The sequence below is a fragment of the Rhinopithecus roxellana genome, chromosome 9 (genome assembly GCF_007565055.1).
Source record: "Rhinopithecus roxellana isolate Shanxi Qingling chromosome 9, ASM756505v1, whole genome shotgun sequence".
Classification (NCBI taxonomy): Eukaryota; Metazoa; Chordata; class Mammalia; order Primates; family Cercopithecidae; genus Rhinopithecus; species Rhinopithecus roxellana.
The window spans coordinates 113,357,083-113,378,158 of NC_044557.1; the positions used below are offsets into that span (position 1 = coordinate 113,357,083).

The 21,076-nt window shown below is 37.2% G+C and overlaps 1 protein-coding gene across 2 annotated transcripts in view; it reads left to right on the forward strand.

Annotated features, from left to right (window-relative positions):
• Nucleotides 1–21,076, forward strand: part of PPP2R2A (protein phosphatase 2 regulatory subunit Balpha) — an 83,604-nt gene that overhangs the window by 47,312 nt on the left and 15,216 nt on the right. Inside the window, exons 3-5 of one of the 2 annotated variants that reach the window (XM_030937663.1) lie at nt 2,136–2,233; nt 3,144–3,214; nt 19,120–19,285. Coding sequence is in view for 1 of the 2 variants with exons in the window: in XM_030937662.1 (XP_030793522.1) it covers nt 2,136–2,233; nt 19,120–19,285 (264 nt within the window). In the remaining variant the exon portion in view is untranslated. The remainder of the gene's footprint in view (nt 1–2,135; nt 2,234–3,143; nt 3,215–19,119; nt 19,286–21,076) is intronic. The other variant, XM_030937662.1, reaches the window with a different exon arrangement.

Consider the following 21,076-nt stretch of genomic DNA (forward strand, 5'->3'; position numbering starts at 1 on the left):
CATGGTGGTGTAGGCCTGTAGTACCTGCTATTCAAGAGACTGAGGTGGGAGGATCACTTGAGCCCAGGAGTTCGACATGATTGCGCCACTGCACTCCAGCCTGGTAAACAGGCCTTTTTTTTTTTTTTTAAATCCTGCACCAAACCTACCCATCTAACTTACTGCTTAGCAGAGAGCATAGTCAGGCTAGTCATGCCATGGTCATTGACATTTCCCTTACTAAGTGATAGTTGTAACAGCTCATCAACCTGACGAGGAGTTGTGGTTAATTTAAGTGGATGCAACAACTTGGACCTGGGAAAGAGATAAAATAAGTAATGGGCAGCTCGGCCCATTATTCCACTGAGTTGAACAGGAGAATGTGTCTGGTATTGGTTTCAGATGTGAGCATTTCACCAAACTGAGAGCATATTCTAGAGATCAAAGATAGGTATTTTTGGTACAGCATGGTTTTATATTCAAATTAACTAGTTCATTTGATGGTTAGGCTAAAAAACAGGAAATTATAATGCTGTAGGGAAAATTGTCTGAGCTGTACTTACGAGAAAGAATTTGTGTCTTCAGAGTGTCTGTGTGAGGGATTTGAATTTAAAGATAATCTTGACTCTGTATGTTTGTATTCTTTGATTTTAAAGCCTAACACTCAAATAAAATTTGATTCACTATTTTTTGTCTGCTACTCTTTGCTCCTACTTATCTCCCCAAGTTGTACTCTAATGTGCTTTAAGTGCAGGGACTTTGTATATTTTTAATCCTTTATTTGCTGTAGAAGTCAGTAGTACAGTACAGAACTCCTAATCAAACGACTTCTCAGTACTTACTGGTGTTTGCTTTACTTACTAGCCTGGTATATTCAGTTTTACGCCTTGTGCGTTAGGTAAGCAGTGAACACATTAAGTTTATTCTTTCCTGGTAACCACTGTGGTGTAGCCAGGGGTTTTTAAACCTGGTGGTGAGGTGTTGTCCAAACAGTCTGAGATAATATGCACGTTTTTATGAGCACTTAAATATGTACAATTTCATGGGAGAGCATTTGTAACTTTTGGTAGATTCTGAAAGAGTTCAAAAAGATTAAATGCCTTGGACTTAACAATGGAGGAAGCAAAGAAACCTTTTCAAAATCTGGACTTTAAAAAATTGCTAAAAGAAAATTATGAAATGCAGTGCTGGATAGGTTATTGGTAAAATACATGTTTCAGTAAATTTAAAATTTTAAAGTGTATATATCGTCAGATTCTTAAATTCTTAACAGTGAGCTACTGTAGACCAGAGGATGGCTGTTCTCTTATAAAACTGACTTATTTTAAATGCATATGATAGGGGCTTTTCTAATTCAGCTTAACACTTTATAGTGAAGAACTTGTTAATAACACAAAATGAATTGTACCATGTTACTGCTTTATCTTATGCCCATTTCTGTAATTTAGACTTTTTTTCCTTAGGAAAAGGGCTCTAGTGTGAAAAAGCAAGAAAAAAAACCTGACAGTTTTATTTGATTGTGACTGTGAAGTCAGCACTGAGTTGGTAGAATCCATGTGACATGCCTGATCCTAGTGGCTCTGTAGTATGGGGGAGCTGGAGGAGCCGTGCACATTGAAGGCACATAGCACGAAGCATTTCTGCTATCAAAAAGCGGGATCCATTTGCAAACATTTGTTTGAAGCCATGATTTTGAATTTATGACTTAAAATGCCATCTGAAAGTATTTATACATTTAAAATTCCTTCCCCTTGTTAGTAATATGTGCCTTTATTATAGATGATTATTTGCATTTGCATAAACAAGCTTATCAAATGTATTTAAGAAAATTAGCAGGATGATGTTTAAGGGTGCTATCAGAATGTTTCACAAATTGTTGATTTCTTTGCATTCACAAATTTAGTGAAATATTAATAAGCTATTATTATTTGTTGTATTCTCTGCTAAAATAGTTTCATACTGGTTTATTCTGAGGAGAATTTTTAGTGGATCAAAATATGAAAGAACTTTAGATTCATGTTATTTCTGATGGGTGGTTGATGTACTTCAAAGATACACTTCATAGACTTGGAATGTTTGGAAAACATGCTAAGTTCTGAAACTAGTGAGTCAGGAAAAAAAACTAATATCTTTTTTGTTTTGTCTCAATTATACAGCAGATATAATTTCTACAGTAGAATTTAATCATTCTGGAGAATTACTAGCAACAGGAGATAAAGGTGGTAGAGTCGTCATCTTTCAACAGGAGCAGGAGGTAAGTGTTTAAAGTTTATTGGCTAAATTTCAGTTTGATCGTGGGACTAGAGCTTGGGCTGCACTGGAGAATCTCATCAGAGGATGTTGGAATTATTAAAGAAGTGTGTGTTTATTGAATACAATGTCCAATGTATAGACAGCTCTGGTTCTCTTAGCTTTGTATGTGTGCATGTGTGTACATGAGCGTATGTTGTTTTGGTTTAAAAACATAACACTAATTGTAAAAATACTTGATTAGAGAAGGGGGTGGAAAGTGATGGAATAATCCAAGATTTTAACGGTTTTGAAGTCTTGGCCCTTCATTATAATTTTTCCTTTAAAACTCCGTAAAGCAAAGTTGCTTTGACTTCTTCTCAATGCTTGGTTTACTTTGTACAATTGAGGGGTGAGAGGCTAGTTTAAAGAAAAAGCAGCTCAATTTTTTTGATGTCAGTTCATACTAATACTGTTACAATGATTTAAATGTAAAGGTTTAAATGACAGTTGCATGTACATGCATGTAAAGTAACTTAAAAGTGCAGTGCTATCTTTTTGAAGAAAGAGAAAATTGCAGAATCTGTAATTAAAGTGGGCTTTTGTTTTGTTTTTCTTACAACTTAGGCACACTTCTAAATTTAATTGACCAGATTTCTCACTAAAAATTTTTTGCTAAACAAAATTTGTCACACTTGGTTTTTTCTTATTCATTCTCTCCTTCCATTTGTAGATCAGAGTTTAACCATTAAAATCAGTTGTTTTGAAACATTCTGCCCCTATTTATTTAAAAAGTTTAAAGTAATGTGGATAAATTGCAGGGTTTTACAAATACATGTCTAAATCATAACACAGAGTTAGGTTTTAAAGGATTGTGAAATTCCTTAAATAAGCAAAGAATCTAGTAATAATACTACTACTTTGCACTTCTATAGCGCCTTTGACCTGAGGATCTCAAAGTGCTTTACAAACACTAATGAATTAATCCTCACAACACCCCAGTGAGGTAGGTAATTTAATTTTAAAAGAAATGGTTAATAGTGTCTGATTAGAAGATGCACAAACACTAAATATGTCTTTTATTATTTATTATTATTTTTTTTGGTTGGAAGAAAATATGAAAATAAGAGTCAAGCTTTCCTTGACAAAGAATGGTCTCGTGGGAAGGGGGGAGCTAAATCAGTTTTCTGTTTTTAAGTAGCCAAAAACTTGACCATAAGAATCTTGACATACTTAGAGTTGACATGGAAGCTTACATTAGAATTTCATTATAATTTCCCTTTCTTTACTAACGGGAAAGCCAAGATATAAATAGATTACTTTATTACTTAGTGGCAGAACTAACAAGCAGAACCCAGAACTTTTGACATGTCGTTTTTCAGTGTTCTTTGCTGTTTTTCATGCTGGATAACCAAAATGTGAATGTTTTTATCTAGAGTTTAGAGCAGACCTTCCCATAGGTGTTCTCAGAGCCCTTGAATGTATTTTTTACTGAAAGTTAATGACTCCACACTTTACTTTTATTTTAAAGAAAAGTGTTTGAGAAAAACTTGTAAAAATTGATTTTGCCCTAGGCATAACATTCTGAGGGTTTCAGAAAGTCTTCATTTTTAATGAGGGCATTGTGTCATTGTCACAAATATAAGTTTGTCAACTAAAAGCTAATTTGGAAGTATTTTACCTGAGAATGAAGTCATTTTCATCTCCTGTGGTCGTTGTTGTCCAAGTCAAAATCAAGTGTGGGAAAAAATGGCTGAAAATTTTTTTAATTGAGGGAAATGTTTGCTTTAATATGGGTTTAGTAATGTAGTCAGAGTATTAGTATTTAGTATTTTCCTAAAGGCTGTTAGTAATACATTAATTTGGAATTAAAGGTCTAACATATAGTTACTGAAACTGCTCATTTTACTTGTATTAGAAAATAAGACAAAATTATTTTAAAGATAATCATTTCCCATGATTCTTTTCTGAAATCCCACTGAAGATTCTAAAGTGCTAGTATTTTAAATACATATTCTTGTAAGGAGAAATGAGCAGAATAACTTTCTGAGAAGGGCCATTGGTAGGAAAAAACAGGACCTCCTTTTCGTGTGTCTCATTCTTCTTAACCGTATTTAAGAATTCAAAACGGAGAGTTTTGTAAAAACTCAGTAACATGTCTTGAGAATTACTTAGTGGTGTAAATATCAGTATGTTTTTAAGTGATAAAGTAAGGATGATGATACTGATTGACTTTTCACTCCTGAAACTTGGTCTTGACAATGAATTTGGTGTGTTTTGCCTATTTAATTTTCTACATTTTAAAGCCCTGTCTTAATATTAGAGCTTCTAATATAGTGTTGTCTTCAGGATCTACGTCACTGGTCATAAATACGTATACTTTGCACTTAGAGGCACCTTTATTTCAATACCTAATGTAATTGGATGAGATTTTATCAATTCACATCTATGTATCTATAAGATAGTGTTACAGTTTGAAAAGTGAAAAATAGTCTTTTCCTAATTTGTAGATAAAATCTCAGAAAAAATTATTTAACAAAGTTATATTACTTCATTTAGTAGCAAAAATCAGATTAGGATTTGGGTCTCTGATTTGCAATCCAACTATTATATGTTCATTCCAGAGTACACTGGTGTCTAATGTTTCTTAGACTCTGATAATGGTGCTAGCCTTGTTTGCAGAACACACTGGCATTTGATCTTTTGTAGCTTTATTCTCTTACATAGTGGCAGGGTTTCTTCTTAAACTTGACTTTACTGGGGACCAAAATATCTCCACCCACTCTTTTTTTTTTTATCTTTACTTGGAAGAAGAAAAGATCATATAACAGCAGCAGAGAACTTGGCACGTCAGACTTTGACATCTGTAAACCCTCATGTCTGCCTCATTCATTTTACCCTTCAGAAGTAGCTAGTCTCCTTGCTGTGATCCAGGCGGGGTATCTGTGTCCTCTTGCTGCCTGTCCGTTTATTCCCCAGTCATAACATGAAGAAACTGAGTAGTCATTCAGAGGCTCTTCATTTGGTTTGAGTATATTTCAGACTGATAATTGTTGAATATTTTTAGCGTCATTTAATAGTGTTTTTTAAAACTAATATATTTGTATAGGTATTCTGCTACACAGAATCTCTGTTGTAGAATCAGGGCACCTAAAGAACTTTAGGCACAAAAGTAAAGTGATTTTCCTGATGTAATCACAGCTATCATGTGGTCAGTAAGAGTCTAAAATTCTGATAACAAATCCAGTGTTCTTTATAGCATGATCTGCTATAAGTGACCCATGTTATTTTTACAGCTTCTAATAGCTTTCGACAGCAAAGTGAATGATAGGGTATATTCTTTTTGTTAATGAAAATATTAATACAGGGTTTTGAGGGGAAGTCCGAACATCTATTAAAGTGGATAATGATGTTCTCTAGGTTTTAGGGATTTTTGTTGTTTCCATGGGTGCTCAAATCAGGTGATTAGCGGTTGTCAAAGTAGCTGGTTTCCTACTGACTTTGGGTTGTTCAGACCTTCAGTTTCTCTGAGACTTTGTGTTGTACCCTGTAAGGTAGTGTGGGGGCATGGGTGCTGGGTTAAAGGGACAGCTAAGGCATAAGGTGAGGAGGGAGGTTGTACCTCTTTCCACTTCTTTTTAATCATCTTTCTAGATTGGTATGGGGCCTTTGATTTTTGTTTTCTAGGGCTGCTGGTAAGTTTCTTGGATTTCGTACCCTCTGGCTTTTTTTATTCTTAATATGGTATTCCCAAAACTCCTTAACAGGGTACAGAAGAAACCTTAAAAAGCATGCTTTTCACAAAAGAATGGATAGTATTGTTAATATGATGGTATTCTCTTCCTAAATTATATAGGGTTCAAAATGTTTGCATGTATTTAAAACGCAGATTTCTGGGTTGGGGGTCACAGCTGATGCCTGTAATCCCAACACTTTGGGAGGCTGAGGCGGGTGGATCACTTGAGGGCAGGCTGGCCAACATGGTGAAACCCTGTATCTAATAAAAATACAAAAATTATCTGAGCCTGGTGACACATGCCTGTAATCCCAGCTGCGTGACTAAAGTATGAGGATCACTTGAACCCAGGAGGCAGAGGTTACAGTGAGCCGAGATGGTGCCTTTGCACTCCAGCCTGGGAGACAGAGTGAGATTCTGTCTCAAAAAATAATAACAAATAAATAAAATGCAGATTTCTATCCTGCTCCTCAAGAATGTGTATGTATATGGTGCATTCATAGAATGTAAGAGCTACAATTTATAGGGCTTTCTAGGGATTCTTAACTTGTGTTGTTGTTTTTGTCCCATGAATTCCTTTGATAGCCTGGCAAATCCTGTAGACTTCTCAGAATGTTTTTTGTTTTGTTTTGTGTTTGAGACGGAGTCTTGCTCTGTGGCCCAGGCTGGAGTGCAGTGGCGCAATCTCAGCTCACTGCAACCTCTGCCGCCAGGGTTCAAGCAATTCTCCTGCCTCAGCCTCCTGAGTAGCCGGGACTACAGGTGCACACCACCACACCTGGCCAATTTTTGTATTTTTAGTAGAGATGGGTTTTCACCATGTTGGCCAGGATGGTGTCGATCTCCTGACCTCATGATCCACCCACCTCAGCCTCCCAAAGTGCTGGGATTACAGGCATGAGCCCCCGTTCCCTGCCAGAATGTTTTAATTGCATAAAATATTTAAGATCATAAAGGTTGAAATAATTTACCAAAATACTCATAATTGAGTAATGTATGAGTGGATAACAGCTGGATTATCTTAAAATGTCATTTATGTGTGACAAAGTCACAAGAATTGCTAATACTGTATGCAGTTTGTTACCTAATATTGTATGCAGTTTGTTACCTGTGTCCATGATCAAAAGAAATGCTGAAATTTAACTGGAAGTTAGTGAAAATGAATGTGTACATTCTCTGCCCTCCCCCACCCCCCGCCCCCATCCAGGCTTACAAAATTCCTGGGTTCTGTCGTTGGACCCTTGTGTCCATGAGCCCCCAAGTTGTAACTCCTGGTAGTGCAGTTTCCTTTTGCCAGCTGGGGGCCCAGGTACCAGATTACCCATCCAAAGTCATACAGTTAATAGGGAAGTGATCCCCTACTGCAGAAGCCACATATTCTTGATTTCCACCCCATGGCTTTGCGCACTCTGACCTGGATATAGTAGCAGCAGTTTATGTGCTAGGCCCTCTACCAAAATCCCTAAATCTTACTTAATTGTCACAGCAAAATAACAAAGATGTTTGTATGTTTACTATATCTCAATGTATTACAAATTTATAAATAAAATGAGACTTAGAGAGGATACATGAACATTTCCAAGATCACCGTGCTAGGTAAGTGGGTAAAAGCTAATTTTGTATAAATTGAGATGAGTATTCACAGTGCTGGCTGTTGATTTTAAAATGAAAAAAATCTTTAATCCTGTTTGGTGTAATGAGCCTAATTGTTAAAAATCACCCAGGAAAATCAGTCTCATTACTTTATACCTAATGAGGAAAGTACATGATCTTTAGACTTTTTGACATGAGCTATTAATGAGTGATCTGTTTTCTGTCATAGGCATTAGAGGGGAAAATGGACTGAGAGTTGAACGAACAGCCTTGGTTCTAGTCCTGGTATTCATTCATGCATTTGCCCAGCCATCTCTTGTTCAGCCTAATTTTAGTGTCCAGATTTCTCTCCAGACTGCCATCAGATTCTTGTCAGCTACCTGTTAATCTTTTGGGGCTCCTTAGGGTATTACATTTTCCAAAAGCAAAATGTCGTGTATTTTAAATATTTAAAATACCTGCTCAGTGGGTACCTAATTTTACCCGTTGAGCAGACATCCGAATTAACCGTATTTCTTGTACAGGTTGAGTATCCCTTATCTGAAATGCTCGGAACCAGAAGTGTTTCAAATTTCAGATGTTTTTGGATTTTGGAATTTGCGCATGTACATAATGAGATATATTTGGGGTGAGAACCAAGCCCTGAACACAAAATTCATTTGTTTCATATACACCTTATACACATGACCTGCAGGTAATTATACAATATTTTAAATAATTTGTGCATGAAACAGTTTGGACTGTGACCCATCACATGAGGCTAGGTGTGAAATTTTCTGAAATTTTCCACTTGTGGTGTCATGTTGACAGTAAAAAGTTTCGAATTGTGGAGCATTTTGGGTTTCAGATTTTCAGATTAGGTATGCTCAACCTGTCCCCAAGAAATTCTCCACCAAAAACAACTCCAAATCTATGAAATTAATAATGCCCAGTGATTTTGGAATTAATTACTAAATTAATTAATAAATTTGGAATTTATTTACCTTTCCTCCTCCTTCCCTGCTCTCCCTAGCCTCACACATATAAAACATTTCATTGTATTCTTCTTCTTAATAATTTTTCCCTCTTAATTATAAATTCATTATGCTCGATGTAGATAATTTAGTAAATATGGATAAATGACAAAGAATGCATGTATAACTCCGCCAAACAAAAATAAGAACTTTTGGTATATACCAAAGGCATGTCTTTCTAAATATCTGATTATAAATTTAGGGTTGTATGATTTTTTTTCTCACATACTGTATAGTGAATACCTTTTCATGTCATTGAATTTTCTGTATCATCATCTCTGTAATGACATGACACGGCATAATTGTTTATTTGATCTCATCTCTATTGTTAGATTCCTAGATTATTTCTGCTTCTTTTTTCAGGGTCGGGAGGTGAGAGACTGCCCCTTTGCCGTTACTGTGTTTTTCCCTCTTTCTAAAGAAATAAAAGTAGCAACTTGGTGATTGAAAATACATTATTTCATTGGATTTTGGTTTTACTTTACCCTTTAATACTCCCAATAATTAAAGTATCTTGTTCTGTGCCCTCTTTTTCTAGTAGTGTATTTATTGAATTTGGATGGGCCACATGTTGTGAGAGAGGGCATCAGCTCTTCTTCTCAGGCATTATGTTTTTCAGCTTTGTTGAATGGCTGCCTTTAAATTTTGTTTTACTTTTTGTTTTTCTGCCCACAGAAAACATTTAAACATTAAAAATGTTTAAAGGTTATTTAAACATTCTTTTGTTCCCTTTTAAATTTATTATTTAGTTAGACTTTATTACCCTAAATCATGTGATGAAGTGATTTTCTTCTCTTCCACCTTCCCCACCCATTCTCAGATTGCCAGGCAGGTTATTGTTGTTAGTAGTAGTAGTAGTAGTAGTAGTAGTAGTAGTAGTAGTAGTAGTTTTATTGGTGGTGGCGGTGGTGGTGGTAGTAGTAGTAATAGTAGTAGTAGTAGTAGTTGTTTTATTGGTGGTGGCGGTGGTGGTGGTGGTAGTAGTAGTAGTAGTTGTTTTATTGGTGGTGGTGGTGGTGGTGGTGGTAGTAGTAGTAATAGTAGTAGTAGTAGTAGTAGTAGTTTTATTGGTGGTGGTGGTGGTGGTGGTAGTAGTAATAGTAATAGTAATAGTAGTAGTAGTAGTTGTTTTATTGGTGGTGGTGGTGGTGGTGGTGGTAGTAGTAGTAGTAGTAGTAGTAGTTTTATTGGTGGTGGTGGTGGTGGTGGGTAGTAGTAGTAATAGTAGTAGTAGTAGTAGTAGTTTTATTGGTGGTGGTGGTGGTGGTAGTAGTAGTAATAGTAATAGTAGTAGTAGTAGTAGTTGTTTTATTGGTGGTGGTGGTGGTGGTGGTGGTAGTAGTAGTAGTAGTAGTAGTTGTTGTTTTTTGGTGGTGGTGGTGGTGGTGGTGGTGGTGGTGGGTAGTAGTAATAGTAGTAGTAGTAGTAGTTTTATTGGTGGTGGTGGTGGTGGTGGTGGTAGTAGTAGTAGTAGTAGTAGTAGTAGTTTTATTGGTGGTGGTGGTGGTGGTAGTAGCAGTAATAGTAGTAGTAGTAGTAGTAGTAGTAGTTTTATTGGTGGTGGTGGTGGTGTAGTAGTAGTAATAGTATAGTAGTATCGTAGTTGTTTTTTGGTGGTGGTGGTGGTGGTGGTAGTAGTAGTAGTAGTAGTTGTTTTTGGTGGTGGTGGTGGTGGTGTGGTGGGGTGGTGGTGGTAGTAGTAGTAGTTAGTAGTTTTTTGGTGGTGGTGGTGGTGGTGGTGGTAGTAGCGTATAGTCGTAGTCGTAGTCGTAGTAGTTTTTATTGGTGGTGGTGGTGGTGGGTGGTAGTAGTAATAGTAGTAGTAGTAGTAGTAGTTTTATTGGTGGTGGTGGTGGTGGTGGTGGTAGTAGTAATAGTAGTAGTAGTAGTAGTAGTAGTAGTAGTAGTTGTTGTTTTATTGGTGGTGGTGGTGGTGGTGGTAGTAGTAGTAATAGTAGTAGTAGTAGTAGTAGTAGTAGTAGTAGTATTTTATTTTTAGAGAGTCTCGCTCTGTCACCCTGGCTGGAGTGCAGTGGCACGATCTCAGCTCACTGCAACCTCCGCCACCCAGGTTCAAGTCATCCTCACGCCTCAGCCTCCTGAGTAGCTGGGATTACAGATACGCACCGCCATGCCTGGTTAATTTTTGTGTTTTTAGTACAGGCAGGGTTTTACCATGTTGACCGGGCTGGTCTCAAACTTCTGGCCTAAAATTATCTGCCCACCTTGACCTCCCAAAGTGCTGGGATTATAGGCCTGAGCCACTGCACCCAGCTGGTTATTGCATTATTTATTTAAATTTTTTCACATGGATTTAAAATGCTCATTAGCTCAGTCATCTGCAGAGTTGTGTCTAGACTTCACTGTATTTTAGCTTTTCAGAGTCTTATTCAAGGATAATGAGCTCTACTAGTCTTTCTACTTTATTTGTCCCTTCTTACAGTTGAGTTGTGCAGATAGGTTTTGAAATGTATTGAAATTGGGTTCTTTCTCAAATATGTCTCTATACCCTTTCAAAGTAAATACTTGATCAGAATAGAGGTTGTTGCAGGTTTCTTAGTATCTAGTTATTAAGGATTTGACTTGTGCCTTTGCAAAGGGGAATTTTCTAGCGAACTTCATCTGTAGTCAATTTATTGGGGGTAGGGAGGCCTTTCTTATAGTGGAAAGGACATTGAAGACCATCTGGTCCAATCTTATTTGTTATTTCTCCAATTTGAGGCACAGAAAAGAGTCTGAAATCAGGCGCCTCAAATGCCAGGGCGTCATGCATTTACCTGCATCATGTTGTTTCTAAATGATAGAATTTGCACTCATTGGGCTTGATCCTTGTCTGAAAGAGAAATTAGTGTTTGAACTTTACTTGCTTTGGCATTAAATTCCCAAAACTATCCTTTCCTGAGAGAATAAATTGTATTTAACGCATGAAGAAAACGGGATCCAGGGGATTGTTTTATGAACTTCAAAGGGAAGGAGACACAAGTAGTAAAAAGACTTTTTGTTGTTGTTGTTACATCTAATACCATTTGGGGTTCATCTGAATCTTCTGTCAGAGAGAAACCAACTCCTTAAGGGTCCAAGTTAGATTGAAATTCCATTTTGAGAGAAACAAGGTTGGAGAGCCTTGAGATCTGCCTCCATTCCTTGGTTGCTGATAGAACTGGGAAGAGCACCAGCATCTGAGCAAGGCACAGTTTTCATGTGGGGTGTTTGTGTGTGTCCACGCGCATGTGCATGGAGGGTTTGTTTTTTTCCATTCCTTTCAGTAATGTGTAAAATGTGGAATAAGCATTCCTCCTATGTAACTTTATCACTTAATCTGTAGCATAGTCTGAAACAGACATTCTAGCTAGTTTGATAATCTGAGTGAAAGCATATTAACAACTTCAGGTTTTAAAACATTATATTAGTTGTATTTTATGCATTTCCTTTAAATTTTTTTTGACTATCTTATAGACAAATAATAATGCTGTTGATTTGATTCAACCAGGTATCCTTCATTCACATATCTCTCCCACTATATTATTGTTTTTTTGAGAGGATATTGTGACTGATATGCTTCCAAATTGCATTTAGTACATGGTACATAATAGGCACTCAGTGAATGAGTATTAGCTTAGTGAATATAGTTTATAATAAGGCCTTGCAAAATCTTGAAGTGCTCCATGACTGTCATTAGTTTAGAGAAAGTTTTGAGATTTCTTTTCCGTTTATTTCATCAAATGACTTGTGTTTTGCTTTATTCTAGAAAGTTCCCCATATTTTCTGAATGTGTTGAGAGTAGTTATCAACTATCATTTAATTTTGTTTTGTACCATTTCTGCCACTATCCCTGAATGGCCATTTCACAAAACACTGACTCTTTTAAAAATACTTTTATACTGCTGTAAAATATAAAACAAATGACTGCTTACACTACATAGAAGGTGAACATTAATAAACAGTAAGTTTTAGTAGGGTTCTATTTGGAGGCTTAAAAATATTTATTTTCTGTTATATGAGATCAAAGTAAAATACATTTAATATTTTCTTAAATTTTTAAATTTTTTTCATGGAGCAAAGTAAATATGTCCTACATTTTTGCAGAGTTTCATTTAAGGAAGGAGAAAGTTAGGACAGGTCGAGCATTCCTAACCCCAAATCCAAAGTATTCCAAAATTGGAGACTTACTGAGTGCTGACATGATACCACGAGTGGAAAATTCCCCTGGCCTCATGTGATGGGTCACAGTCAAAACTTTGTTTCATGCACAAAATTTATTAAAATGCTGTATAAAATTACCTTCAGGCTTATATGTATAAGGTGCATACAAAACAACTGAATTTCATATTTAGACTTGGGTCCCCTCCCTAAGATAATATCATGTATATGTAAATATTCTAAAATATGGAAGAAAATGTGAAATCTGAAACACTTCGGGTCCCAAGCATCTTGGATAAGGGAAACTCAGCCTGTAAAAGCACAGTGGAGTTACTTACATTTAGAAGTAGCTGTTGCAAAATGTTAAGTGAAATTTTTTCAGAAGTTGCCTTTAACTCTTGACTATTCTTAGTATGTTTATTGTAGAAAATATGAAAAATGTGTATCATTTCCACAAAGAATAAAATTAAAATCATCCCGTAACAGGAATGAAGAATGAAGACCAGTCTGTGTGTGTGTGTGTGGTTTTCTCAGGGATTTTTGTTTTGTTTTACAGAATGAGACTCATGTTGTACATATCACTTTGTAGTGTTTAGTTTTATGTACTGTCTATGTTTTCTCAGGTTGAAATATTGCCTCCCAGTCAGGGAGATGAAGAGACTGTTAGAACCAATGAGTAGAAAGGGTTACTTGAATAGTTGGGAAGAACATATTCCGTCTTATAACTTAGGTGACAAGGTTCAGTAAACTTGTGGCTTGTGGGAATAGCTTATACTTCTACCAGTAGTATGTGACTTTGTCTTTTTGTCACTAAAACAGTGGTCATTATCACATTTTTAATTTTTTGTTCATTTAAGAGGAAATATTATTGCTTAGTTTTGGTGGTGGGTGGGGGGAATGTATGTATGTGTGTGTGTGTTTTGTTTTCTCAGGGATTTTTGTTTTGTTTTACAGAAGGAGACTCATGTTGTACGTATCACTTTGTAGTGTTGAGTTTTATGTATTGTCAGTGTTTTCTCAGGTTGAAATACTGCCTCCCAGTTAGGGAGATGAAGAGACTGTTGGAACCATTGATTGGGTTACTTCCACCTTTTGGCTCTTGAGAATAAAGCTGTAATGGGCATGGCTGTACAGACACCTCTCTCAGGTCCCATTTTTCAGTTCTTTGGGATAAAATCCGGAAGTGGGATTGCTGGATTATATGGTAGTTCTATTTTTAGCTTTTTTGAGGAATCTCCACATTGTTTTCCATAGGGGCTGCAACATATGTGTGGTATATATTTTTAAATCTTTATTTAAATATACACTGAAAAGTACATAAAACACTAGCAGATTATTACATAGCAAACATTTATTTAGGTCAAGAAACAGAACTTCCCACACTTCCACAAACCCTTCTCTTTTCCCTTCCTCTCCTTTATGAGCCTGTCTTCTTACAATTATTTTGACCTGTAGTTTTAGAACTTTGAATAAATGGAATCCACGGTTTATCCATTATGAATAATGCTGCTGTGAACATTCTTACTCATGTTTTTTGCTGTACAGTCATGAGTAGAATTATTGTGCCATAGGGTAGGCATTCACTGTTAGCAGACATCACAGTAAAAAGTTCTGCTAATTTTATTCTTGTGAACAGTATATAAATTTTATGGCTGTTCTACATCTTTGCCAGTGCTTTGTGTTATATTATCGGTCTTTTAAAATTTAACACTTTGTGGGTGTGAATTAAGTTTGTATTTACTGTTTCTTTTTTTGAGACGAAGTCTTTTTGCTTTGTCACCCAGGCTGGAATGCAGTTGGTGCAATCTTCGCTCACTGCAACCTCCTCCTCCCATCAAGCGATTCTCCTGACTCAGCCTCCCTAGTAGCTGGGATTACAGGCATGCACCACCATGCCCAACTAAATTTTTGTATTTTTAGTAGAGACAGAGTTTCACTATGTTAGCTAGGCTGGTCTCGAACTCCTGACCTCAGGTGATCTGCCTGCTTCGGCCTCCCAAAGTGCTGGGATCACAGGTGTGAGACACCACATCCGGCCTTGTGCTTACTTTCGTGATTCACATTGAGATTGAGTTGTTGTTACGTTGTTTTGAGACAGGGTGTTTCCGTGTTGCCCAGGTTGGAGTATGCAGTGGTGCGCTTACAGCTCACTGCAGCCTCAGACTACTGGACTCAAGTGGTCCTTCCCACTTCAGCCTCCGCAGTAGCTGAGACTACAAGCATGCACTGCCACACTTTGACTAATTTTTTTTTTCTCTTTTTTTGGTAGAGATGGTCTCACTGTGTTGCTGATCTTGAACTCCTGACCTCAAGCAATCCTCTGTCTTGGCCTCCCAAAGTGTTGCGTTACAGGCATGAGCTGCCACTCCTGGCCAGAGCTGCTTTTTATATTGGCTATTTGGATATTATCTTTTGGAAGTGACTGTCGAAATCTCTTATAATTTTTTACTGTGTTGTGTGTCATTTTTCTTACTGATTTGTAGACTTTCTTCACATTTTTTGCAGATGAACTCTTTTTCAGTTATATTTGTTGGAGGAGCCAGGGGCAGTGGCTCAGTGTAATCCTAGCACTTTCGGAGGCTGAGTTGGGCGGATCACTTGAGCCCAGGAAGTTGAGACTAGGCTGGGCAATAGAGGAAGACCCCATTTAAAAAAAAAACACACACATACACATTTTGTTAGAAGTATTTTTCATTCCGTGACTTGCCTTTTCATTTTTTTGAATAGTATTTTTTTTTTTTTTTTTTTTTTTTTTTTTTTTTTTTTGAGACGGAGTCTCCCTCTGCCGCCCAGGCTGGAGTGCAGTGGCCGGATGGATCTCAGCTCACTGCAAGCTCCACCTCCCGGGTTGACGCCATTCTCCTGCCTCAGCCTCCCGAGTAGCTGGGACTACAGGCGCCCACCACCTCGCCCGGCTAGTTTTTTGTATTTTTTAGTAGAGACGGGGTTTCACCGTGTTAGCCAGGATGGTCTCGATCTCGTGACCTCGTGATCCGCCCGTCTTGGCCTCCCAAAGTGCTGGGATTACAGGCTTGAGCCACTGCGCCCAGCCTGAATAGTGTATTTTTATAAATAGAGATTATTAATGTAATACAGTTGATCAGTATTTTTCTTAGGGTTACCGGTTTTTCTGTCCTCTATAAGAAATACTTTTCAACCCCAAGGTCCAGGAAATTATTCCCATTACCTTTTAGAACTGGATGATTCATACTGTAGCCACTAGATCCATGTGGCTATTTAAATTAATGGGAAGTTGAGCCTGTTCTCTCTCCCCCGCTGCAAGACCCTGTTGCAGTGGTCCCTGTCTCCATGGCCCTCTTTAAATAAAGTCAGCCTGACCACCTTATAAATAAATAAATAAATTTAAATTGTTAAAAATAAATTGTAGAATTAACTTCCTTAGTTGCAGTCCACATTTTCGGTGCTCAGTGTGTGCCTAGTGCTCAACTTGACTAGTGGCAAAACCATACTGGACAACACAGATACAGACGATTTCCATCATTGCAGAAAAGTTTTCTTGGGTCGTGTTACCCTTGGACTTGATTATTGTACCTTCACATTTATATCTCCTATTCAACTGTAATCACTTCACATGAGTGGTTTAGGGAAGGGGTCGAGCTTCATTTTATTTCCTATGAATACTCAACCTAACACCATTTAGTGAAAAGACCATCCTTTCCCCATTGCCCAGCAGGGCAACCTTTGTCATCATTTAGGCCTGTTTCTGGGCCATCTGTTCTGTTTCATTGGCACATTGGTCTATCCTCGTGCCAGTACACAGTCTTTATGACTTTGCTTTAAAACTTGGTTATGATGCCCTTTAGTGAATTCTCTTTGCATCTGTGTTGAAAATGTGTGATACTGGTTTTGTGTCCTGTGTTTCTAATGCATGTAAAGTATGTGACATACCTCATTCTAAGTCCTGCTTTGAAAATCTTTATTGAATGCCTGTTACATGTGCCAGGTACTGTTATAGGTGCTGGGGAATAAAGCACATCTAAACTTACCGTAGAAACTTTCATGCAAATAGATTGTATGGTTAGGAAGATGATTCTCATAGTGATCATAAAGGCAAGCAAGAAAAGAGAGGGAGGTGAAAATGCTGTGCAGGTAAAGCCAGTATGAATTGTTGAAGGATGTGTCACAATTCTGTATGACTGTAGGAGAGGTTTTTAAAACAAAAACGTTGTTTGATTTTGATGCATTCTCATTTGAATGGCTCAGTGTTGAGTATATGGTTATGTTTCTTTTATTTCAGGCTTGCTCACTGTACTTTGTTTGTGCAGGGAACAATGCTATCATGGTCATTATAATCTAAACATCCCCTCCCAAAGTGTTAGGGAAAATCTATTGCAGCTCTCTGCAGTCTACTGTCAGTTACCACTTATACCCATGTTTTATAGCCTCTTCTGTTTTGTTACTGCTGCTGTCATTTCTGCCATTACTCTTTGTCCTGTGGACTTGTTTTTAAAAGTTCTGTTATGATAATTTTAGTAAAGTTTCAGAAGAGAGGGGCTAGTGCATGTGCTTAGCCTGGCATCTTGAGCTTTTTAGACAAAATTTTCTCCGTTTATGATACATATATTTATTTCCTGTTGCAAAGAGATGGAACTTCTTGCAGTCCATTGAAATTGCCATATACCTCTATGATTTTGTTTTTGGATTCTGTAAGAGATCATGTTTAGTAGACTCATGTTGTTGTCCGTGAGTCTACCGGAAGATGTTCATGTTCTGTTTCAGAAAATATTTCTGTAGTTTTGTGCTTTTCTTAACTCATCAAATACAATGTGTGCCTCGCCCTTGGCCCTTCATATTGCTTGCCTTAATTGTGTAGACCGTAACCAGTTTCTACTTTGACTGAAGTTTGACGTACACAGGTTACTTGAATGTGGGGATTCTGTCTTTCCCTCTACGTGTACATGGTGCTATATACTATAGTCTCTTTAAGTGTTAGATGAAAAACCAGTCTAAAACGCAGGGTTTATATTAAAAATCGAGTTGCCTGTTTAATGATATTGTGGTTTCCTTGTAGAGTGTAATGATAAACTCTGTGAGACTGGGTGAGTCATTTTAGGTAGAAGATGTGTGGAGCTTTAAAGTGACACTGGAGTATTTATATATGTTAATGGAATAGGCTGCCTAATTTGGTGTGTGGGTATGGTGATGAGACCAAGGCTCTGAGTCTGATTTTTACCCCTTGTGTGTCCCCAATATGTGGATCGTTTTGTGGGACACTGCATTCTTAACACTGGCAGACTTGCCCTGTAATAACTGATACTGCTGTCCAAGGGTTTAAATACAACCATTCATGAATGAACAACCCAGATCGTCAGGCTGCTGGAAAAAAACAACCCAAAATGTAGACTTTGAAGATGATTCGGTGAAGTTTCCTTTTGATATGGAGAATAGTAATAGGCTGTTTTTATTAAGAAGGCATGAACATTTCACTGGATAACTCACTTTTACTTAAAATAGTTGACTGTCAATAATAATCTCATTCTTTTATTTAAACTTTTTCCATAGGTGGTTCTTTGAACTAGAGTTTTAAATTTTTTTATGAAAATGTTTTTAATTGTGTGATAAAAGATGAAATTCTGAATATGATTATAATTCTCACTTTTGCTGAGATATTAGTGCTAACCAAAGTAGTTCACAAGTAGTCCCTTTACGAGATAGCTTAAATTATGTTTTCAAAGTGATACTAAATGAAATTAATCATCAGTGTGTGCCAGGTTCATAAGATGAGAAAGCAAATTTAAGGCGAGTAAATAGTTGTTGTAGGGTGCATGGGGCTATTGCTGGGTGGTGCTGAATATGGACTTGATTGGTGACAAAGCTGTCTGGAACAGCAGTCTTGGGGTGGGAGGCAGGGGTCAAATGGGATCCCTTCATTTATAAGGGATCCCCCCCCCCTTTTTTTTAAGCTTTCAGCAGCGAAATAACCAAAAGGCAGGCATCAGAAAGGAAAAGGACAGTACATCATATTATAACAGATTGGGGAGTTGACCCTAAAGTGGGCAGAGAAAGAGGGTGTGCCTCCTCTAGCTCTTTCTGGGCAAGCCTTTCTTTAGTCATTACTCTTTAGATGAACTCCCTTATTATGGGTGCTCAGAGTTTTTTTCATCAGTATGCCTCTATACCATCAAATACATAAGAGTAAATTAGCAATCAGATTGATCCATATTTAACGTCATTATTTCCCTAATGAATTGAGCTTATTTATTCAGTGTTATTTAGCCTTTTTTCCCCCTTAAATTTTCTCATTTAACCCTTGAAGGCCTTTAGAAATATAAAAAATAGAATATAATTGTATAAAGACACAGCTAATGGGCTGTCGAGAATTAGCAGGGTCCTTTGGAATTGATTACATATTTGATTATTTTGAAATATTTTTCAACAATGGTCCATATATTTTTGTTTTCATTTTAGAACAAAATCCAGTCTCATAGCAGAGGAGAATATAATGTTTACAGCACCTTCCAGAGCCATGAACCAGAGTTTGACTACTTGAAAAGTTTAGAAATAGAAGAAAAGATCAACAAAATTAGGTGGTTACCCCAGAAAAATGCTGCTCAGTTTTTATTGTCTACCAATGGTAAGTATATGTATTTTCTTTCCATGTGCCCACTGTGTGTACCTGTTGCACATAATCCTGTAGACTAGGAGAGGAATCATTTAACAGAGATACTTTTAAAAAGGACTTTTTTTCTATACAGAATATAAACTCTACTTTTAAAAGATTCTCAGATAGCAATTTTTTGTTTACTACACCCCCAATTTGTAGCGAAAAGAATGGACTGCTATACCATTGGATTTAGGTCAGGTACTATTTCTGCTATTTCTCAGTCTCCTAATCTTGGGCAGGTTACTAACACTGAATTGAATTTTCCTCAGCAGCAAAGTAAAGATAGTAATTTTTTATTATAGTATTATTATGAATATTAAGTAACTCTTCACAAATGTCATGAGTGCAGGTGCTCAATAAATGTTAATTTATTCCTCCTTTTTAAGTGTTCCTGAACTCTACACAGGGTATTTCTAACTGCAGATACAAAATAATACTCAAAGGATGGTCTCCATTCAGATCACTCGTCTTACTTGACCACCTATTAGCATATTGCCTTCTTCCCAGCAATCCACATGGCTGGAAGGAGATTCCTCTCCTACTGTTTTACTTGCCCAGGGAAAGGTTTTTGTTGTTTTTTGAGACAAGGTTTGTTGCCTAGGCTGGAGTGCAGTGGTGTAATCACAGCTCACTGCAACCTCGACCTCCCCACCTCAGTCTCCTGAGTAGCTGGGACCCACAGGTGCATGCCACCACACCAGGCTAATTTTTTAAAAACATTTTTTGTAGAGATTGGGTCTCCCGATGTTGCCCAGGCTGGTCTTGAACTCCTGGGCTCAAGCAGTCTGCCCCCCTCCTCAGTCTCCCAAAGTGCTGGGATTACAGGTGTGAGCCACCATGCCTGGCCCAAGAAAAGTTAAGTGAGGATTAAAAGTTAGTAATGACTCTACCAGAATTTGAAATCCTTTATGATAAGTTGGGTTCTTTTTCTTTGTTCTTATAAAAAACTTTTTCCCGTGAATTGTTTGGACTTCATTGGAGTCTTGAGTCTAAAGGGAATCATTAGAGTGACTGAGGAGATACTTTAGTTTCTTGGTAGCTGTAGTCTATAAAAATTTGTGATTAAAACTTTTTTTGAGATTGGTGCTAGGGTGAGGGGAAACCTCCTCCTATTTTCTCATTCCCTCACTATTAATTGAAAAAGCAAATTTTAACACCTAGACCATAACCATTTGCAGAATATAAACTTAAATGACTTTGGGGATGAAATAGGGGAAGAAATTCAGCACTTCCTCCATCTAATTGATGCCCTTGGTCCACAGTATGAGTTCTTAGAAATGCTGTTCACAAATGTCTGATGCCATCAGTGTTGGCCGCCTCTTGGATGCCCAGTTTTCTGATCATGAAAGCTCTCCCCAGTCAGTCCATTGAGATTCGTACCCTCTGCCTTCTCTCTTTCCACAATAAACTACATTCCCCTCTCTTGTCCTTATTAGAAGAACAATAAACAGAAGTAACTATTTAAAGCCTGTAACTCGCAGCAGCATGGGTGGAGGGAACAGTTTACTCCTGTCATGTGCTAGCTTCTAGTCTGGGGTCAGTTTTAATTTATATGGTAAACTAAGTTACTTCAAATAGCTTCAAATACTTTGTTCTTTGACATCAGATGATACATAACTAAACCATTTATATAATTTCTACTTTTAGAATAAATGTTCCTAGGGAAGTGTGTTGTTAACATTTTATATATTGGAATGTTTTGTGGCAATTTATTTCTTATAGGGCTACATCAGTTTTTTTATAAAGAGGACTTTTTAAATG